Genomic DNA, 23546 nt, shown 5'->3' with positions numbered 1-23546 from the left:
AGTTTTATACTGAGTAATTGTGTGTGTGTGTGTGTGAGAGAGAGACAGAGAGAATGCATACTTTACTTCAGTTTTTTAAAACAAAACGGATGAAAGAATAAATTGGATGTATAACTGATAGCCATTAACTTAGGGCTGATTTAAAGTGTGTGTGTGTGGGTGCGCACACATGTGTATGTGTATTCCAGGACTGAACAATGATTACCTTGACCTTCAACAACCTGTTGAAGCTAAACCTGCATTTCCTGCAAAGTTTGGGACATTAAGAGAATTCACAATGACAGTTTTGTGCAAAATGTTTTTTTCTGGTTCTCGGGGCCTTTAAAGACAATCACTCTTCTAAGCAAGGTCATAGTTTTTTTTTAATTGCAATTCTTGCAGTTGTAAAGTTATTGCAGTAACAAAAGCTCAGATTAAAACTGATTTTCAACTGACCTACCTTCAAGTTTATATTTAAATGAATGCATTTCCATCTAATCTAATCTAATATAATATAATATAATATAATATAATATAATATAATATTCTGTTTTTGTTCTTAAAAGTCGGACCATTAAGTTATTTGAAAAAGAAAAAAAAAGAAAATCATTCATTTTACAATTTTAAGTCCTCTATGACCTTGGAAAATAGACACTGAATATCTAATATATATAACAAATCGCAATTTTTAGTTTAGCCAGTTAAATTTATCAGATTTTAATAGCTAAAGTTATCAGATAATTCATAAATTACACAGTGGAACATGTATTTTAAGCATATTTTGTTTTACCTAAAAGCTGAATATCATGCACGTCCAGACAAATGAAGGGCACATACCCATGTTCCCCCAAAGAGTTAATATTAGCTACCCTTTCAGCCGTGACTGCCCCATCACCTTAATAATAACACATTAACAGAGGTCAGTTGACAACCAGCTACCAGTTTGTACGTACTACACACAGACGTTTGTCTGTAACACATCATACTACTTCAATTGGGGCTTGAAGGTAAGTCTGCTTGTCTTACATGTAAGTATTTTATCTTCATTCAAGCAGCTTATTTGTAATTGCATTAGTCACACTGCAATGCAAACACTTCAAGGCAAAATGAAGAGCCCGGATGAGCCTCGAAGGAGTAAAGCGGATGGCGAGAACAACAACTGGGAGCAAGAAAATCAATCGGACACATCCCATAATAAGAGCCCGCTCCTTTCGGATCCATGGAAACCATGCAGACGGCACCGTGCTGTTGTCAAAGGTCAGAGTGACGTTGGAAAATCGTTATAATCTGATCAATACTGATGCAATCAATCTATCTGAGAGCAGCCATGTGCAATCTTAATCAAGTATGTAGTTTTACGCTGGAGCTCCAGTTTGGTTTGACCTCAATCTGAAAAGTCATACATTGATCAGAATCTTGAACTCAATAACAGAGTTTATTGATAAGATATTATCACATCTTTTAAATATGTATTTTCTGCTCTAAGGACAGGGTGCAACACTGAAACCTAATTACTGATTTGATATCTTATTAATATTCAGTTCTCATACCCAAGTATAATCGTTTGCTGTTATATTTCATACTATACATCTGGTGATTTAACTTTCATATTATATTTTTATACTTCTGTTATTTCAGTTATACTAAACTGTCATTTGATTTCATTGTTACTTGTGTATCCAACCACAGAGCTGCGCACAATCCTTGTTTTTTAGATTCATGCAAGGCTTGGGTCAGGTCACTTAACTTGAAACAACAACTACAGAACCACTCGTGCTAATACTGAAGTAAGTAAAAACATTCTTTACTACAGTAGAAGTACAAATACTAGTGCTAAAATATTCCTGTTACCTTTACACAAATATATGTGGTAGAAACATCCTCCAAAGAGCTACTTTATACTTTGAGTACATTTCAGATCCTGTACTTTTTCACTTTTATTTGAGTAAAGAGGTTAAATCAGTACTTCAGCTTTTTCTGGAGTGTTTTTTAGCACTAGTGTCTGTAGTTCTACTCAAGTACAGCATGTTTGAACATATTAGTGTTTGTTCTGATGGGTGCTTACTTCAATATTAGCTTATGCGATTCTGTAGGTGTTGTTTCAAGTTAAGTTATCTGACTCAAGCCTTGCACAAATGGAAAAAAATAAGGATTGTGCACAGCTCCATAGTTGAATACACAAGTGTGGGGGAAATCTGTCCCCTGTGTTCTGGAAGAGGCACCCTAGAACACGTCAGCAGCTGCCCGAAGGCCCGGGCAATGGTCGGTATCGTTGGCGTTCCTGCGATCCAGGGGCTTTGCAGGATGATCACTGCAAAGTCCTCTGCTGGCTGGGTGTGGCTGGGGCAGCCAAAAAGAATGCCATCCAGGCTGTGAGTGAAGCGGCAGAGAAAGCCACAAGGTGGCTGTGGATTAAGAGGGCTGATCCGTTGGTAGCTACTGGTATGCAAGTCAAGGCCTGATCACCATCGGGTGGCTCACCTGAGCGAGGGTCTGTGATGTTGTGAGACCCAAAACAACTGATTACCCCAGGATACACCACTGAGGGAATGGGTTAAATGCAGAGAGGAATTTCCCCACGTGGATCAATAAAGTATACCTTATTATTATTATTAACCTCTTAAGCCCCAAGCCTACCTGATCTCCTGCCTTTTGCCCCCGTATCAGGGGGCGTTGGAGCTTAAAGCGCTATACAAATACAGGCCATTTACCATTTAAGAGGTTAACTCCAAGTGGACAAACAAAAGTAGAACAGAATAAGATGAAGACAAAAAATATCCTTAGTTTTGGCCTATTTTTAATATGATCATTTATGTTCAATACGTTGGGGTGCTCATACGACTGTGACCCAAGTGTTTATATTTTCAGATTGTTTTGTACAATCTAATTCAAAGGCAACAACTAGAAGGCTGGAATCAAACAATGCAAACTAACCTAAAAGATTCAAACCTGCTCTGGAAACTGCTGAATCGAAACTGAACTGAATCCAATCTGATGAAAAATGTAAAACTTTAATGCTCCACAGCTTTCCAAGTAATTGTGAACTTTACCTTTTAACTTTACCACCTCTGTAACATCTCAGCACAACGCTGTTGCTCTGACATGCTAAACCTTTTTGTTTCCTTAGAGCTGCTGTTGAAGCTGAGGTGTTGTCTGGGAACAGTGTGTGGGATTGAATGGTATGGCTACGCTGCTCTGGGTATTTTGACTGCCATCCTCAGTTTCCTCATGGACCTCAGTGTAGCGAAGCTGCTGCGAGGTGGATACACACACACACACACACACACACACACACACACACACACACACACACACACACACACACACAAGCTAAGTAAGCAAAGCACACAAATAATCAGTGCTTCTCTCTCGTGTCTCTTGCAGCTCACCAGTGGCTTTATACGATGCTGGAAGGAAATGTTTTGCTGCAGTTTCTCTGCTGGACTCTTTACCCAGCATGTATTTGTGCCATTGCATCATCATTCTCCCACAACATCTGTCCTTTCTCCACAGGTCTGTTGAGCAACAAGCAGGAAACATGATTAGTTCAGGTGTTTTTTCACAGGCTGTGCTGCTTTTCTCTGTATTCTGAGAGCATGGCATTGCAACCGTCCAAGTCCACAGGTGAAGAAAGAGGGAATTAGTTTTTATTTTAGGTCTCAAATCTATCTTAGTTAGATTGTGGCTTGGGGGATAGTCACCACACACTACAAACAAAGCTCTAGCAGAAAACACCCCTTCCTTGAAACGTTCTTCAGTATGCAATTTAGTTCTGTGAGAACATTTTTAATCAACAAGCTTACCTAAAACAAAGGTGTCCATGTCAAAACTGAAAGAAAAAAGCAAAACTATTTGTGTCCAAAGATGATGTTTATAACTAAAAAGACTTGATTTTTCTTTACAACTCATATCATCAACGCCTCATAATGCCTCTAGATTCAGACTCGAATGTATTTATATTATTTATGCTATTTATTTATACTTTTAATTCAACTTTAACATAAACATACAAAACAATAACACTAATGATATAGAGGTCTCAAACACTTGTTACAGGGTTAAAAGTCAATAGAAAGTGATTATTATTGTGAACAACAGGAACTACTACAGCACGAAAAACTCTCCATATATTTACATGCAAACCTGATTATTGTTGTAAGACAGACTTGGAAAAATTGTGAGCCCATGCTTTAAAGCACCAGTTTTTTTTAGATGTGACAGCTAAGCAAACACTGAGTCTCTACCAAATGTGGATGTGTGTGAGCTGATGAGTATTGCAGTAGCAAGCTTTTGCCATTCATTCACTTACAAGTGATCATTACCGTGGAAGTTATGTAGTGTTTGGCTACAACACGGCATAAGATTAGAAAGGCTAATTATCCAAGGTGATTTTGTGCGGCCACACCGTAACATGAAAGGACATTCAACCTTTTTATCTTCATTATAGTCTTAGAAAAAAGTTAAATGAGCACAAATGAACGTGAATATTCATTTTTCATCACCCACTTTTTTTCTCTTGAAAACGTCTTTCTGTCTATCTAAAATAAATGGTATTGAAAAACAGTCAAATGAGATATGAAGAAGTCAACTATGATATTAGCAGTCTCAGAAATCTTGTATGAAGTATGAAGGATGTAGGATAAAGCATATCTAAGGGACTATGTGTTCTATCTGTCCACCGTTCGCAGTGCAGCTCTGTACTGTAGCCCAGCGGTCCCTCTGGTCTCTTACTTGCAAACAAAGCAAACAAGGAGACATCTCAGCTGAACCATAAAAAAGGAGAAATTGGTTTGATTTATGCAACCAAAATCCCCCTGTGCAGATATAGCCTTTACAATCAAATACTGAAACACAGTTCATCTTCAGCTTGCCTGTTTTGTGTTGATGGTCTTTTTAAGTCCCAAAGAAATCCTTGCCTTGACGTTCCCCTCTATTTAATCATTCAAAAATCATTCTTGCGTATTCACCTATAATAGTCTTTTTTGCCTTTGTGATTGCTTTTGTACCTCAAACTCAATCTTGTACTCCCAATTGTTTATCTTCTCAGGCTCAGGGATACCAGAGGTGAGAACCATGTTGGCGGGATTTGAAATGCTGCATTATTTGTCTCTCACTAATTTGTTTTCCAAGTTCTTGGGCCTCATCTGTACACTGGCTGCTGGCAGCACTGTTTTCCTGGGCAAAGTGGTAAGATGACTCAGCATGTCTTTTTGTTACTCAGAATGCGCAGCAGTAATGTAATCATTTTGCTAATGGTGTGTTTTCTGATTTGTTGTGACGGTTCTGTATATTTACCTCGAAACATCAGGGTCCATTTGTGCATCTTTCCACCATGGTGGGAGGTTACCTGAGCAATCTCTGCACTCTCATACAACGTGATAAGAAGGTAAAGCACAGAGAAGTAACTAAAAAGGATGCTGTACATTAAAACAGTCTGTGTATGTTAGAAATAAAGCACATTTTAATTCAACTTTTTTGATATTTAAGCCCAGAAACCTTTCAGTTAAAAAAAAAGAGAAAAGCTTTGATAAACCCCTTATATTGCACATCAGGTACCAAACACCAGGCAAACAAAGCCAGAGATGATTTAGTGGCACAGCTGAAGCTCAGGTGTTAGAGTAGGTAATCTACCAATCACAAGGTCATTGGATTAATCCCTGACCCCTCCAGTCCACCAATCCAAGTGTCTTTGCACAAAATACAGAACTTTTACTTGTCTCCAAAGCAGTACGTGAGCTTAGGCCTAAATAAATGTTTGATCGGGTGAATGACACAGTTGAGTGAGACAGAAAGTTGAGTGCTCAGCACAAGTGGAAAGGTGCTATATAAATCCATTTAGTGGCTAAAAGAGATTTAGAAGTTAGTAAAAAACAAAAGGAGTGTGAACACTGGATGTCATCATTTTGCTGTAAATAGGACCCCTAATCTGTTTGGACAAATAATTCTGACTCAGAATCTATTTGTCATCTTCATCTCTTTCTGCTTACCTCATTGCAACACATTTAATCCTTGGGTTAAGATCAAAGCCTAACTGCTGTAACAGATACCTGATAATGAAAGTGCTGAAATAAGTGCTAAGTGAAATAAAAGTAAGTGATGCATAAATATAATACTAGAACTTGTCTACAGTCTTCCTGGACAGTCTAGAAATATTAATCGCACAGCAGCCCATTATTTGTCAGATAATTCCATTAAAAATGCTCAAAAGGACGCAAATGTTTTTGAGAGGTCCAGATCAGTGCTGAGGTGAAGCCTTTCCAAAATGCTCTAGCTCAGCGGTCCCCAACCTTTTTTGTGCCACTGACCGGTTTATGCCCAACAATATTTTCACGGACCGGCCTTTAAGGTGTCGCGGATAAATACAACAAAATAAAACTAGTACCGGTACCGAAAAAAAGAAGATTTATTCATAACACACGTGAAAAGACCCAGGAAAACCGAGTTAACGATAAAAACGATAACAAAATAACGCTGAAAACCGCTAAAAACCCTGAAAACCATACATTTCACACCTGAGCCTCAACTCTCGCGGCCCGGTACCAAACGACTCACGGACCGGTACAGGTCCGAGGCCCGGGGGTTGGGGACCGCTGCTCTAGCTGTAAGTGGGCAGTGTCATCTTCCACCTCTCAGCCAAAGCTGCCATAAGCAAATCATGCAAACTTCAACCCTCATGCAGTTGTCCTAAATGAGAAAATTAGCGATAAAAACTAAAATTGCTTCTTGTTTCAGGTTGCAAGCATTTTTGATTTATACTTTAAATTTGTGCGTTTTAACATGATGGTCTATGGAGGACGACTCATTTTTGGAGCCAGCCACGAGTGGCCGTTTGAGGAACTGCAGCTTTTGACACGTCAGAAAAAATGAATCACATCGAAGGACTGGAATAATTCCAGTAAAGACAGAGTCATCTTTACAGGAAACACAATAAGAGAACATAGGCTCTACATGCTTGTTAAGGCCTGAGTGATGTCTAAATGTTAAGAGCTTTGTGTTTGATTCTTCCACTGTTTGGAGGCCATGTTATTTGAATCATAGCAAGGGACCTCAGATGGGCTCAGACGGGGTGTGAAATGCTTCTCTGGAAAACAATAAATGAAATCCTGCTACGTTCTTTAAAGCATAAAAGTCTGAAAAAAGAGACAGCACACACACTACAGCATGTGTTTCTTGTAGGAAAAAGCAGCTGGACAAATGTTGGTTGTATCTGCCGGGGTCGGGGTAGCCAGCTGCTTCGGAGCTCCCATTGGCGGTGAGAAAGCCAGGTTGAGCTTTTTTTTTTTTACTTTTTATGTATCTGCTCACAGCAAATCTGTTTTTCGCACAGTTACTCAGGTAATGCTCTTTTCTGCCTTTGATTTCCCTTTTGCATGCTTCACAAAGTTGCTGTTCCCTTTTATCCTCCCTCAGCCCTATTTGGTCCCCCATCGTGTTTGTATATGTTCCTCCCTCACCTCTTCCTCCTTTGATCACCTCTCCGCCTAATATTTTGATCTTCTTACCTCCATTTCTCTTTTGCATCCTTGCTGGAGGTTCATTGCCAAAGGTTTGTGCTTGAAGGATAAGCTCAAAATGTCACAATTTACATAAAACAGCAGGGGGTCTGTTAACACCTGAAATATACCCCTATTTCTGTTGGCATAGATGCAGACAACACTATTTATTACAGCCTTCCAAAGATTGTACTGTTTAAAGTAGAAAGGGCTACTGCCGTCGCATGCAAAATGTCATCTGCACCTTATTCCTTTGTGTCTTTGCTCCTCTTCCCCTGCAGGTGTGTTGTTCTCTGTGGAGGTGATGAGCTCTCACTTCGCCCTGAGGCATTACTGCCCATGCTTCTTCTCAGCAGCCTGTGGGGCGTTGACCTTCCGACTTTTAGCAGTGTGGGGTGGAGATGGAGGTGATGGATGCACTAAACACCACTCGCTCCTTTAATAGTCTAGAAGTAGAGGGTTTACTTTAGAGTCACAGAAAAAAAAGCCAAATAAAGCCTAGAAGAAGAAGAAGGAATTCCCTCCAAATATGGAAAATTATTGTGTTGCATTGGCCAAAAAAAGAAAGAAGAACACAGTTCACTCAATCAAAATCGAAATATTCTAAAATGAGAAGCTTAATATGAATGCGCGCCTTGTTTTTCTGTATCAGTGCTTGGGGCAGTGGAGCTGAAACAGATGTCAGAGAAAAATGTTCAGCAGTACGTCGAGTAAGTGGTTCAGAGGGTCCAAATCTATTAATTATCCACAGCCTTCCACCAGACAGCCAGACAGCGTGTTGATTCAAACTGGATCCAAACACCAAATTCCTGCAGGGAAGGGTTAGGGTAATAAACTTGCTTTCCAGCAGCTAACAGCTCAATAATCAGGCCACAGTAACAGCTCCTCACAGCAACAAGGCCAAGATAATATGATGATAATGACTGAAGAGCTGAGATTTTACTGAAGTCAGACTTACAAGGACACTGTGCTATTTCCTTTTTAAAAGCTGGACCACTTAACACCAACAACTGCGTAGGAAAATAATGACATTTTAAACATGTGTCCTAGATTATACTGGGCCACCTACACGCTACACCTACATGAGCGCTCAGCTGTAGAAACACAGGACATGAAGCTCCAACCGCACAGTTTTTATGCTGATGTTAATGTCAGAGAAGATCTGGAAGTCTGCAGTTACTGAGTCAGCAGAGCGTTGGACACTTCTTTTTTTTTTTACACTGTGTGCCTTTAGTACTTGGTGACGCTGGTTTCCACTGTGCAGTAGTATCATTGACAGCTGATCATGTCATGGTCCTGGGTTGCTGTCCCAGTTTTTCTAAGTTAAGGATCTCTTAGTTTTGGTTATTTTAATACTTACTGTTTACAGTTGCTTTATGTTTTCCCTCGGTTTTCCTGGTTTTGTTTATATTAAGTTATTGTTTCAGTTCATCCTGCCCGTCTCAATCTCTGTGTTTGGTGTTGCTCGTCTTGCCACTTCCTGTTTTATTTTCATAGATGTTTGTCCCCTGTGCCTTGCTAAAGGTTCTACTTCCCTTGTCATCCCTGATTTGTCCCCACTGCTTTTCCCACCCGTTTCCCTCTAGGCTCATGTCCTTTTATAGTTATTGTCTCAGTCACCCCTTGACCTTTGCCAGGTCGACCACAAAGTCTATCCACTCCCAGAGTTTTCTGTAAAATCACTCCTAGTGGCTCCTGGTTATTTGCATTGTCTGGCTTTACTTTCTGCTTTTTTAGCATGTTTTCCTTTTACATTGATCAGCATTCACTTCCACTTAAGCATCCAGCATCCACTTTGGAGGAGCGTTGGAATTCAGTGAGCTCTGCAGAACGACTTGTTCTCTTACCAGTGTTTGTAAAAGCAGACTGCGTGGATAGGTGCTTGATTTTTCTGAGCCTGTGGTAACTGGGCTGAAAACACCTGAATTCAAAGAAGAGACTGTGTGGCCTGTTGCTTTGTCTACATGACAGCAGCTCCTTTACTGCCTGCAGTGCACCAATAATCCACCAGTGGGCAGAAGATGTATGTCACTGCAGCTTTTTCAGTTGCCTATTGATCATGTTGACACATGGATCTCTCAGAAACCCATGTGCCAGACTGTCTGACATAAACAGACTCTCCATCTCTCTCATGGTATTTATCATGAAGATGTCTCATGTTGAAGTAAATCCTTAATAAATGAAATATTTTCTTTTTTTAAATTCTGATTTTATTTCTTTCTGTTGTCAGTAATGTTGACAGCTATATAATAACTCGCCGTGTCAAACATCAACTTTGGCAAAGTTATTGGAAGCATTTAAGCTGGCAGACTGTAAAATCCAATACATTTTGAGTTCAGTAATGTGAGGGATTATTAAATTTGAAAGGCTGTGGGGAAGATTGAAGTGATGCAATTTGTTTTATGTCCACAGAGACTCTCCAGGCCTTGTTCAGAACTAATTTCCCCGATGCTTTACCTTTCTACCCGCTGGAAATTCTGCTGTTTGCTTTCTTGGGGTAGGTTTATTTTGACAGTATCTGCATAATCAAACAGGTCCTCTTTTATTCTCTGTCTGACAGATAATCCCTGACTTCTGGCATTCGTATTCATATCAGTCACAATGAAAACCAGCTGTTTTTCCTGCTGTACCAATTAGCATTCCAATTTTTTTAGTCTCATCTCAACCATTTCCTCCTCCTCCTTCTCCTTCCCATGACTTCTCCAAGTGTAATGACTTCCGATAGTCTGTTGCTGCCTGGATTAAAATTAGCCTCTCATCTCTCACTGTGGTTTGTGTCACTGTCTGAAAACAGGCTGCTGTGTGGGGCTGTGAGCTGCTGCTACCTCTTCTGCCACAGGTGGATCCTGCGTTTCACTAAAACAAACCCAGTTTTCGCCAAGATGCTGACGACAGAGTGAGAGCTCTTTGCAACCTGAATTGTGCTGTAAAATCTGGTTGACAACTTATTTGCCTTTTTTTCCAGATAGAAGCAAATATTTGTCGAGTAACACACTTTAAACCCCTGAAAGCATGGACTAGAGTAGATAGGAAAACATTTCAGGTTATTTAGAAGTCAGACAGACAATTTTAAAAGCTAATGGAATGAACCAAATGCCTGTATTTTGCAGGAAGGCTCTGTACTCAGGCATGGTTGTCTTCTTCCTGGCATCACTGACGTTTCCCCATTTTGCTGGTCATTACATGGCTTCTAAGGTGGGCATCAGCAGCATTTAAAGACATAAACACTGCAGTGAGTCACGCTGTTGCTTTCGTCTGAATGTTCCTTCATTATAATGCACTTTATTCTGAGTCACTCCCGTGTATGCTGCGTTGCTCTCATCCTCCTATAAATTGTAACTATTAATCCACAATTATAGTCTGCAACAATTTCACCGCTCACTCCAACACTTGATCTGAGCCTGATCAGATTGTTTAACTCCATTACAAGCTCAAACACTTTGTTTGTGTTTGTCATTACTTTGCTCTTCCTTAGACATTATTACACTCACCACAGAGGCTTATTTCACTTTTATTTCTGTCAGGGTGTCAGCTCACAATATCTAATTCTATCTCAGTAACTCATAACTGAGATTTTTGGCGCAAAGCTTCTTGAATAATTTCCCAGTTCTAACATAAAGAAGAAACTTTCTTGTTTCCTAATTCCATTTAAAAAGCTCTGATTGACTCTGATTGCTGTTTTTTTTTTTCTTCAAATCATAATAATCCCATTAAGCTAGCAAAGACGCTAATTGATGCCGTTGTTGAATATCACCATCACATCAGAATGAATATCAGCATAGAAATGCTCTTAGCAGAGGTAGTGCATCTGAAAATGTCGGTCATGTGCATTGATGAGCCACTGCTTAATTATTCCATGAAAAACTACCAGTTTAGGCAGCAGCCCTGGTTCAGCTCGAACATGAGGCCCTTTGTTTTTCCCCACTCTCTGCCACCTTTGCTGCCTGCTGTCCACTGTGCTATCTAATAAAGGTCAAAAAAATAATGTTAAAAAATATTGGTACACACAGTTTTCATGCAGATTTGTGTGCAAATTTTGGTATCCATCCAATACCAAATACAGGGCCAGAATTCCCGATACGAACACTGATATCGATACTTTTAACTTAATGGCAGCTTATGTAGGGAAGAGCAGCGTGTAATGAGTTATGAGATGAATCATCGTGAATTTGCATTTTCTGATTTTAACAGCCACTAAATCTGTGGCTGTAATTAGAGAAGACAATAAAACTCGTACTTCAGCTTTTCGTGTATTTTGAAACTGAGGTTTTTAAGACCCAGAATGCAAATGTGCCTTTTTATAAAGTGCTTTGGGTCAGCTTTTGCTGTTTAAATGTGCTATAGTTTATAAGTAAAATCGATGTGACAGTCAACACGAAAAAGTTCAGATATTTTTCATAATGCCTGATTGAGTTATATTTTTTATTTCTTAGAAAATAATTTAACACAATTCCTACATGTTGAACTTAAAGGATAGAAACAAAGTATCGATCCGATACCAACACCGGCGTTGCTGTTGATATCTGGATCGATCCGCCCAGCTCCAGTGCAAACGCACTCTTTGTAAATGAGGACCAATGTTAGCATCAGTCTGTTTTTGTTTCATAATGTGAGGTAGTAATACTAATATCACTAATCTTTTAATCAGTACACCATGAAGGAGCTCCTCACTTCTTTCCTGGATAGCAGGCAGTGGACCTCACAATCCCACAACACCTCCGAGCAGCTGCAGCCTTTGTTGGAGTGGAGCTCATCAGGGACTTCTGTCTACTTCTCTTTAGTTTTCTTTCTGCTCATGAAGGTACAGGAATGCAAAGGTCAATGAAATCATCTTTTTATCTGTCTAGGAATCCTAAGAAGGCACCAAACTCGGCTGCGACTCCTCTTGTTCCTCTCTGCTGGGTCACAGCGACCCATAATTGGAATACAGTAATTGACATTTTCACAATAGAATAGGCAAACTAAAGGCTGTTTAACCTTTGAGGATGAAATGTCTTGTGATGCTTGATGCTCAGTCATACCAGCACTGCGGGTGGAAAGAATGGGTTTTTGACCTTTAACAGCTATTAAAGTAATAGCCCAGTTACTGGTTTTAATCAGTCCCATTATGTGTCCACACATCTCTTCTTCTCATTTGTGTTTGAAGCAGACAGAACACCTTGGAAACGCACAAAAAAGAAAATGAGTTTAAAAGAAAATTTCTACACTGAGAACAGCTTCTGATAGTCACTTTAGCAGGAACCAATGAGCAGTTCTCTCATTTCTACATTTAAATGTGAAACGCAAATGCACATAATGGAATCATTTGTGCATAAATGAGAGCAGTGCAAACACAGCCTGATGTGACTCCTCTGGATGCTCTGTGTCTTTGTGTGTTGTGTCTGAGATGTGGATGTTGGTCCTCGCCTGCACCCTGCCTCTGCCAGCTGGATACTTCATGCCAGTGTTCATCTATGGTGAGTGTTTCAACTTTCAATTTCAATATAACAAGTCCGTCTCACTGCATCCCCCATCTGCAGGAGTGAAATGCTGTCTTTTTCCTAACATGGCAAAGCTACTAAGTAAGAAACCCTTTCTTATTGGTCGTTTTGGTTTCTCTTTTCCAGGGGCAGCTATTGGGCGTTTGATTGGGGAAGGAGCCGCTTATTTGTCTTCCACTGGAGTGACTCCAGGCCAGCAGTGGGCTTCTGTAAACCCAGGAGGCTACGCACTTGCTGGTAGAAAAACCTGACCAGCTGTAGTTTGGTGCTAATATTTTACACTCGCATTGACTTTTGCCTGAATGTCTGAAAGGGACAATTTTGCCTGCATTAATCAGTTTACTTCAAATTTTGCTAAACATTTTCCTAGAGCTACAATTTGAACCCAGTTTTAGCTAATAAGTTAATTTCTATCATCATCATGCCTTTCAACTTTTTAAGTTTTTAAGTAAATTTGCTGAAATGTGGCATTAAATTTAACAAAGCAACAATTCAAAGTGCATCGTATGGTTGGTCTGCTTTAGGTGCAGCGGCCTTCTCTGGCGCTGTCACACACACTTTGTCCCCAGTTCTCGTGGCTATAGAGTTGACTGGTCAGTTCACGCATGCTGTACCCATCCTCCTGGCGACTCTGCTGGCCAACGCCCTGTCACGCTCTGGACAACGCCCATCTTTCTATGATGCCTTGTCCATCAGCAAGAGGCTCCCACACCTTCCCTCTCTGAAGAAGGCAAGTCCTCAGTAAGTAAACACAAAAGGCCGTCTGACAATCTGTAGTAAACCTGCAAACCTGTAAACTTTGGTGCTGATTGTGGGTTTTTTGCATCTAGCTGAGCAGTGTGTGTAATAACATTATATTAGTAAGAAAGTCATATCAATATATAAGGCATGAAAATGTACACTATTACTGAATTCTAGCCAGAAATGGGGAAATGTGTGAAAATGTGAAAAAAACTGAATACAAAGTTTATATTAATAAAATATAAAGTTTGTTTTAGTTAATTTTAGGTTTTCTCATTGCTGTTCAAAGCTTGTTTTTCAAACAGTGTTTCACAGTGAAATATTTCATCAGTTGATGTTTGGATCCTCCGACTCTGAAGTTATGCCGAGTATCAAAAGTTTCAACAAAACTTCAGTCCATGACTGAAACTATAAAACTATAAGGAAGCCAACCAAAGTGTAAATAATCATACAACTAACACTTTTATGTATGGCTGTATATAAACTGCTTAAAAAATTATGGGAAGACTTTTTAATCAGAGTACAGCATCAAGTTAGTTGAACGTCTGGGATGTTGATCGGGTCAGGTTGTTCATCAGTTTTAGCTGCTTTGGTGTTATTGAGTTCCAGGAGACAGGCAGTTACCCTAGGAGAGCTGACAGGACCGTAGAAGGTCCTTAAACCATTAGCAGGACTGATGTCTGCTCCTTTGACAGAACAGGATGATCACTGCCATAGAATACCAGAATTGGCAGGTCCACCACTGGCATCCTGTGCTTTTCACAGATGACAGCAGGTTCACCCTGAGCACACGTGAAAGGATCTGGAGAAATTATGCTGCCATCAACCTCATTCGGCATGACCGGATTGGCGGTAAATCAGCGATCGTCTGGGGAATCATGTTCATGGAGGGATGCTCAAACCTCTACAGTACAGGCAATCTGGACTGGCACAAGATCTGGGAGAAGATCCCCCAGGACACCAGACATTGTCTTATTAGGAGCACACGCCAACATTGTCGGGCTTGCATACAAGCATGTGGGGGTCATATAAACTACTGAGCACCATTTTTAGTTTCTGCAATGAAATTTGTGCAAAATGGGCCAGCCTGCTGCAACATTTTTGCACTTTGATTTTAGGTATGTCTTTGAATTCAGTCCCCTGTAGGTTGTATTTTAATTTCCTTACTTTCATTCCAAGCACATTATCCAGTCCATATCAGTGCATCCAGCACGACTTTTTGATGTGTTTTGAAAGAGTTCCTTTCATTTTTCACAGCAGTATAGTTGGGGAATGGCTGCAATCACAGCATTGTAAGATGGCGAAAGATGTACCCTTAGGCCCCCTCCTCGATTCAGAGATGGTCTTTCCCTTTTCATGAAAATGGCCTCCTTGACTCCGCGCTCAAACCAGCGTTCCTCCCTGTCCATACGTGTACATCCTCATCCTTGAAAGAGTGTCCACTGGCCTGTAGGTGTAAATAGACTGCAGAGTCCTGGCCTGACGAGGTAGCTCTTCTGTGTTGTGCCATCCGCTTCGCCAGAGGTTGTTTGGTTTCCCCGATGTATAAATCCTGGCGCTCCTCCTGGCACTTAAAGGCGTACACTATGTTACTCTGTTTGTGTCGGGGGACCCGATCCTTGGGGTGGACCAATTTTTGGCGCAGCGTGTTTTGGGGTTTAAAAGCCACAGAGACCCGGTGTTTAGAAAAAAATGCGTCTCAACTACTCCGATACTCCTGACACATATGGGATCACTACAGGTTTTCGCTTGGGCAGCGGTTGTCCTTCTCTCCTGGATCGGCTGGAGCTTTCTTTAGGTGCCTTCCCAGCTTTGACAAACGTCCAGCTGGGATAACCACATTTACTCAGGGCCTTCTTGATGTGCTGTTCTTCTGCCTCCCTGGCCGCTGTGTCAGTGGGGATGGTGTTCGCTCTGTGTTGTAGCGTCCTGATGACACCCAGTTTGTGCTCCAGTGGATGATGAGAGTCAAACCTTAGATACTGATCCATATGTGTAGGTTTACGGTAAATGTCAGCTTTTAGATGTTCCCCATTACTGATGGAAATCTCGCAGTCTAAGAAGGCTAACCTGCCACTTTTCATATCCTCCCTGGTGAATTTGATGTGTCGGTCCACCGAGTTAATGTAATCCGTGAAATGTAGTACATCCTAAGATTTAATTTTCACCCAGGTGTCATCCACATATCTGAACCAATGGCTTGGTGGTGTTCCAGGGTAGGATAGCAAAGCCCTCTTTTCCACTTCTTCCATGTACAAATTGGCCACGATGGGTGAAACTGGGGAGCACATGGCACACCCATGTTTCTGCCTGTAGAACTGACCCTTGTATGTGAAGTAGGTGGAATGAAGACACAGTTCCAAAAGCAAACACACTTGGTTGATGCTGAGAGTGGTCCTGTTGCTGAGGTTGGGGTCATCCTGTAATCTCTTACGGACTACCTCCAACGCTTCCGTGACTGGGATGGAAGTGAAGAGAGATGTAACGTCGTACGAGACCATGGTTTCATCTGTCTCAATAATGACATCTCTCACCTTCTCAACGAAATCCAGGGTGTTCTGGATGTTTATAAGATTTGGGGAAACCTGCAGTCAGCTGAGACTGAAGAAGTCACTTGGATGAGTGACGAAACGTTTCTCCCACAAAACGCTACGTCCAGATGAACAGAATCAATTTTTGGAGATTTACTTTCCTGGATGATTGAGAATGCATCAAAACGTTTTAACCAATCAACAATCAACAAACCTGTCTCGCCTACAACTGATTACCAGGCGATTCCCAGGAGCACAGGCGACCATCAGAATCAAAACACTCACAACAATGAATTTAATCTTTTAACCAAGTCAGCCACAAAAAACCCAACAGAAACTCATCATGACAACCCACACTGACAATATCTGGAAACTGGGCACAGAGGCTATGAATGTCAGTAATCATATATCTGCTTAGAACTGTAATTAGAATGAAAATCCAAATGAACTCAGATGTAACAGAGATTTATGTGTCTATACTTGGATCATCATCTGTTTGCCACCCACACAGGATATCAGCCCTTAACCCTCAGGCTCAAATTAAGTTTTTAGTTGCTAATGCACAACCAAGTCCTGCAGTGGTACTTCTGAGTAAAAAAAAACTCATAAAATATGTATGTGGCGTAATCAGGTTGTTAGTTTTTAAGTGTTGCAAATTGGCAACGCCTGCCTTGAGAGGGCTAATGCTTTCTCATGCTTAATGCTGTCACACTTTCAGATATATTTTATTTATAACCTATAGCACGTTTAAACAGCAGAAGTTGACCCAAAGTGCCAGAAACCCAGTTTCAAAATAAATAAAGGCTGAAAAGTGTATTTTGTCGTGTTAACTAATAATCAGATCGATACCGAAATCGACAGTATCACACAGGACTAACAGATATCATGACACCACTTTGGTAAGTTCAGACCACGCATGGATCAGCCTATGTCTGTCAGATGAAGTGTTGTTGGAATAACAAAAGGTCTTCTATATCACTGCCCTGACAGCAGCAGCTGTACTGTCTGACTTCCAACCAGCTCTTATACAACATGCTTCCTGAGTATGAGGGGTGGAAGTGATCCAAATTCATCAGTAAAAGCAGAGCATTGCAGTTCTCCTTTATGCGTTCCTGTTTATCATTTGGCAGCCGCTATTATGCAATTTCAGAATTGATCATTTAATTTAAGCACTGCTGCTTTTTCTCCAGGTGTGACACGATTCATCTCTCTTGCAGGCTTCCATCCACACCAGTCGGACAGGTTGCGGTGAAATCGGTGCTGCTTCAGAAAGCAGCTGGGCCAGTGGAGGCTGAGCAAGCTGTCAGAACCAGCACTGAAATGCAAATCCCTGTGGTAGACTCCTACGGTGAGCGGACAAATGTATTTGATCATAATTCACTCCAATAGTCTGCCTATATTATCTCTTCTTCATTTTATTGCTTTTAAATTTTACATACATGCTGGTCTAAAGCGCACGCACAGGTATGACATCACAAAGATCAACTGAAAGTAAAATAAAATGATGAAAAGTTGTAGCCATCTTAAAGGCTGCAGCAGTACAGCTTCATAAAAGTGCTTCCCCGAGAAGGTGACAATTATGAGAAAATAATCAATTGGGCAGCTGAGCCTTTCGGCAGCAGTTGCACGGATAAATTTTTGTGTTTGGAACAGATGACTCAAAGCCGCTAGAGAGCTGCGCGCACTTTAAACTGCAGCACCGACTGTGGCAAAGAAAATTGATTTTTCTCTCCTCTGTTTTATTGAAGAGTCACAGATTTTGCTGGGGTTTGTCCTGCGATCAGAGCTGCTGACGTTCCTGCGTCGCTGGAAGACTGAGGTGAAAAGGCTGAATGGAGACAGAGAGTTCACTGAGGTTTTTTTTTTTTTAAAAGCAGCCGTTTAAAAAGAAGAGCGTGTCCGTGCAATCCATTTGACATTGACTGAATGTGAAACAGCTGGAAAAAAAAGATGATTGAAGTAGGATGTGCTGGCAGGACTGCGAACTGATGGAAGAGCTCATTTCATGACAACTCACATCCACTTTAAAGGATTTTCTATTCACAGAAAAATACTTTATTTTATTTTATTTTTTTAGAGGATTACAATAAACTGTTAAAAGTAGGAAATCAGTTTTTCAAGAAAATGGAACCTACTGGTATTAATTCCAGGTCGTGCTTAGCTGTGAAACTCCAAAACAATGTCTGCCCAAAATGTTGACTGTATTGTAATTACAAACTTACATTAAAATTTCTAGTTTCTAGTGTTGTTATGCAAGTACAATATAAAACCAATCAAGGCATTTACTTGACTTGAGTTTATACCATGAATATTTTTCTTAACCAATTATAATTTGAATAAATAAACATTTGATTTTGTATATTTCAGTTGCATTTTACTCCAAATTACTGATTCATGTTTATGAGCAATCGAAAACCATGTGTGTGTGCAGAGTCCGGAGAAACATCTGGATGAAGGATGCTGCATTTACCAAACCTCCATCGTGATATCACCTCACAACACTGTTCAGGAGGTAGGGGCTCTTTGTTAAATGGAACTGGCAGCGTTACCAGTCATTGATTTAAAGCAACAGTTGGCCCAACAATTGCAAGAAATCCTGTTTATCACTTTCTGAGAACTGGAGGATGATGCACACTTTCCAAAGCACAAACCGGGAGGCAGTTAGCAGAGCATAGCGTAATCAGTTGGAAACAGCTAATAACTAATGAGCTGTTTTATTCACTGTTTTATTCCATTTATGCACAGACTGAAATTGAAAATAAAAGCAACTGGAGCTAGCTTAGTTTTGAAATATTTAGATATGAGTAAAACACTGATGCAGTCTGTCTCTGAAAATGGACCTATCTGGTCTCACATCTCCTGCTTCTCTTAAGTAATGAGCAAATTTTCTGAATGGATAAACTGAACTGTGTTAACTCTTTATCTCTGTCTATCTGAACCTCTCCACTAGCTCTTAGAGTGCCTCAACCATCTGCCACACTCTTCATCTCTCTCCACCTGTTCTCTCTGCTGTTGTTCTCCTAAAAAGAATGCAGTCAGAATGCCAGAAAATCTCACTTTTTTTTTCAGCCATCTGTTGAATCTAATTTTAATTTGCTCTCATTTGGCTTCAAATATAAATACAATAAACCTTTTTTTTTAATGCACAACACTTTTATTCAAGCAAGGAGCAAAACTCATGAGATCATGAATCTCTTTTGTGAGCTCAGGTTTGTCTCTGGCAGGTGAACTTGCAGCTTGCGCAGAGGGTTTATCTTGCTGGGTTGCAAAAGCATCCTCTTCCCTTCCTCACAAAACCTTAAGTTGTAGCAGAGGCTGTGGCACGTGTGCTTCACTGACTCATCGGCTGCTACAGCAACAGGAGACTACACTTCCTCCACCTTCTGGCATTGCCTGCTCCTTGTTGCTGTCACCATCTTTTTTCCTGCAAAATATTTTTATACCCACAGCAAACAAACCAATCAAACAACCAGCAACCAAGTGCCAACAGTTAAAAGCCCTGTTAACTGGTGCTCTCTCTCTCTCCCTCTCTCGCTGCACACTCAAACAAAAAGCTTTGTAGCCAATTAGAGTGAAGTAGATGTTTGAATTGCACACAGCGAACCCAAATCCTTGTGTTTCTGATCAACAATATGCAATTATTTTGGGGGACTTGCTAGACTTTTTTTTTTTTAAATAAGAAGGCAGCTGTTCTCAGAAATAATAACCCCCACTACACTGCTTAACAAATGATAGTGGACAGATACTATTGGATTACATTACCCTAGCACATAAAGAGCAAGATATTTCTCTCGTTAAATTGGAAGAGACAAAAAATGAAGCCAAATGAGAGCAAATTAAAATTAGATTCAACAGATGGCTGAAAAACACTCTAAACACTCAGTTACTTAAATATGTGAAGATAAAGACAGTCTCATCCACAGGGCATATAATTAAAAAAAAAAGTCTTCTTTGCAACGTATCTGACAAAACAGCGGGGAAGAAACAAAACAGCGACAACAACAAAAACCCTGCAGTTTCCAGGACATCAGATGAATATTTATGATCTCATCTGAGAAATTGCTTCCATTAACCCTTTTTTCCTCTGCGTGTTCTCAGGCCCACAGTATACTGAGTTTACTCGGATCCCAAACCTTGTTTGTTGCAGACGAAGGAAAGCTGGTCGGGCTTATCACGTGGCCAGAGGTAGGGAGTGTTTTTGTGTACTTTCACCCATGCACAGATGTTACCTTCAACATGCACGTTTTTGTCACATTCCCATGTTCCTCAAATGAGCTTTACTTTGTGCAAACGAGACCACGTCCTTGTATGGATTTGTTAAAATTATGCAGGGCGCTGGGAGAAAATAGCTACTTATGGATTCAAAGCAGTCTCATTTGTTCCTTACCTCCATCTCTTCCTCCTTCTCCCTTTTCTCCTCCAGATGAAGAGGATATTAGAGGACTTGGCCAAAGAAATCTGAGCGACATCACAGCGACATCATCACGTCAGCACATCCTATCAAAATGTATTTTAAATAAACATGTATCCGTCTCTGCCTGATTAGCTCAACGTGTTTAATAATGATGTAATTTCTCTAACAATATTTGCACACCAAACTATACTGTTATCACCTGCAAACTCCTGTGAAAAACATTTATCAGAGCCTATTATCTTTCATTTTTATTTTTGTAATTAGAAGGATCTCGTCCATTAAGCAGATAGCACACAGTCTCATTTACTGCTTTGCACTTTGTCTCACAGTAAAATTGTAAGCACAAAGAATATTAACCAGTGCTAATAAGAAGAAAAACAGTTTTAAAATGTATACAAGTAATAACAGTCAGTCTCTGTTCAGTATATATTAGGTCCTGTGGGGCGCAACTGAAAGTTATGTGACCATGCATCTTAAATAATAACCCCCCCCCCCCCCCTTTGGAGGGGGGGGGGGGGTCTTTTTGCAAGATGAGGCTTCCTTGAAAATACACCCAAATGTTTTTGTTTTTATTTTTTGCTTATGGCATTTTTTAAGGGATCAGTGTAGTGTATCTTTGGTAAAGAACTGGGCGGATCAATCCAATATATGATAAGATACTTTGTTTCTATCCTCCAAGTTCAGTGTGTAGCCCAATGAATTGTGTTAAACAAAACATGCACTATGAAAAATGTCTGAACCTTTGACAGTCACGTCTGTTTTATTTACAGCCCACAGCACATTTAAACAACAGAAGCTAATCCAAAGTGCTTTCCAGATGGGCACATTTACATTTCAGATCTCCAAAAAAAGTTTCAAAATACATAATTGCCCCTTGGGGATAAATAAAGTCTTGGCTCAAGAGTTGGCAGTTCGTCCTGTAATTGGAAGGTTGCCGGTTCGAGCCCCGGCTTGGACAGTCTCGGTCGTTGTGTCCTTGGGCAAGACACTTCACCCGTTGCCTACTGGTGGTTCCAGTGTCCGGCAGCCTCTGTCAGTGCGCCCCAGGCTGGCTGTGGCTACAATGTAGCTTGTCATCACGTGTGTGTGAATGGCTGGATGACTGAGCGTGTAAAGCGCTTTGGGGTCCTTAGGGACTAGTAAACCACTATACAAATACAGGCCTTTTACCATTTACCATTTTGGATTCTGATGAAAAGCTGAAAGCTGTGTTTTATTGTGTTAATTTGTTAAAATGTGTTCAGAATTTGCAAATCGATGCTTCAACTCATAAGCTGCATTTATAAGTTCAAAGTAGTGATATTGGTGTTGGTATTAGTAATCGATACCAACATTTCAGTATCACACAGCACTACTTTGGTACACTGACCTATGATTTCTCCTGTGACTTGTATCTATGAGAGATAATTTTGAAAGTTCAGAAGTTTCAGACTTGGGGTTGTAAAATCAAAAAGCTTGTCCTGATTTAAATTTGGTTCAAGGTCTTCCTGTAAGCCCCTGGGCTGTTTTCAGCATGGCTGCTATTTTTAAACCTTTCAGTAGAAGTCCTGTTCTGAACATCTGTACTTATGTGAGCCAGACCTCTATGCTCATGTGACCAAAAGACCTTTTCATTGCGCATGTGCCATATATTACGCTGCCACACCTCAAGGTTCAGATCGTTCCTGCTGAATTTTTTCCCTCAGCCTCTTTGGGCTGTTATATTACAACTCTGCACTGACAGCCTAACACGAAGCCCTTGGGCTTGTGAACAGTGACTTTTCCACTAAAACTGCAGAAAATTGCTCTGCTCTCTCATCACCATCTCCGTGTGAAATTCAGGTCAATTTGAAACATAACTTCACTTTTCCTCTGCACAAATTTGAGGTCTGAGGAGAAATTGTTGAGTGCACAGTGGAGGTGGTCATAACTAGACTTCAAGGGAGTGATCAACAAACAGGAAACTGGAAATCCACCAAATTCAAACAAGGTAAGGTGCCTAAATTTCACGAACCTATTCACACATTTTGACTGAATCTTATAAACTTGTTGCCCACTGAAGGCCCCCTGAATTTAAAATTATAGCTGCTATGTGTTGAATGTAACAGTTCGTGACTTGGACATCCTTCCTAGAGTTACCACAAGGAAAAGACACTGGCATTCTTCAGTTATGCTGACAGTGTAATAACTATGTAAGTAATTGTTGAGAACAAGGGCAGAAAATAACAAGCTCCAGCGGCAAACATGAATAAACTGGAGTCATCCTTTAAGAAATTCTTTGAAGCAATAAATTACTTTTTGGCTTTCAGGAGCCTCTGTGGCCGCAAGTGGTAATTGCAGGCCACTGGTGCATTAAATTCTGTTGTGATCTGAGTCTGAGTGGCTCCACTTCCAAAACCCCCTTGGAAGCCTTTCAGTTGCTCATGCATTCAATTCCAAATCATCAACCCAAGCCAACAATTTTGCTGTCCATTCATTTCAAGTTAGCACATGGGTAATCTGATTGCGATGAACGAAAGCAGCCACAGTCGCAAACATAAGCTCCCAGAGGAGTCGCTCTTCTTCTTTTGCAGGATGCTGCCATCTCGGACTTATTTTTTTTATCCTTGTCCTACTGTTAGACCGAGGCCCTCTTTTGAAAAACAGCCTCTGTTTACTTTTCTCTTGCTAACATACACTTGTGACCTTTCATTCAGCTGCGTCACATTTAACTTTAGATGCTGCTGCACTGCAGTAATAAATAAACTCCTTAAAGACTTTGTTGATGGATGCGATCACACTAGCCGTGCACAGCCACTGAGGTAACAGAATAGCCACAGCACGCCGCGCGGCAAAGCTTCACTTTGTGTAAGCTTGTGCTAAAAGAACATCATGACAGGAAACAGCAACACCACCTTTCTCCTCTCCCTTCTCTCCCTCTCAAACACAC

At 40.6% G+C, this 23546-nt stretch overlaps 1 protein-coding gene across 1 annotated transcript; it reads left to right on the top strand.

The window, feature by feature from the left end:
- Nucleotides 1–1098: 1098 nt before the first annotated feature.
- Nucleotides 1099–21702, top strand: clcnk (chloride voltage-gated channel K). The gene is given in 20 exon segments (XM_085259941.1): nt 1099–1123; nt 1126–1236; nt 3107–3238; nt 3364–3492; nt 5027–5166; nt 5288–5365; nt 7156–7231; nt 7754–7879; nt 9885–9969; nt 10267–10368; nt 10583–10667; nt 12121–12273; nt 12859–12928; nt 13079–13189; nt 13477–13693; nt 17442–17572; nt 17973–18043; nt 18656–18736; nt 20323–20409; nt 20648–21702. Coding segments are annotated over 20 exon segments (2049 nt in total). The 3' UTR covers nt 20687–21702.
- The last annotated feature ends 1844 nt before the right edge of the window (nt 21703–23546 follow it).

This window comes from Mchenga conophoros, linkage group LG20 (genome assembly GCF_057382185.1).
Source record: "Mchenga conophoros isolate Kocher_MC1m ecotype Shallow Benthic linkage group LG20, M_conophoros_male_GT1.1, whole genome shotgun sequence".
Taxonomy (NCBI): domain Eukaryota; kingdom Metazoa; phylum Chordata; class Actinopteri; order Cichliformes; family Cichlidae; genus Mchenga; species Mchenga conophoros.
Note: the sequence above shows the minus strand (reverse complement) of the source record. Positions and strands in the feature narration are given on the sequence as shown.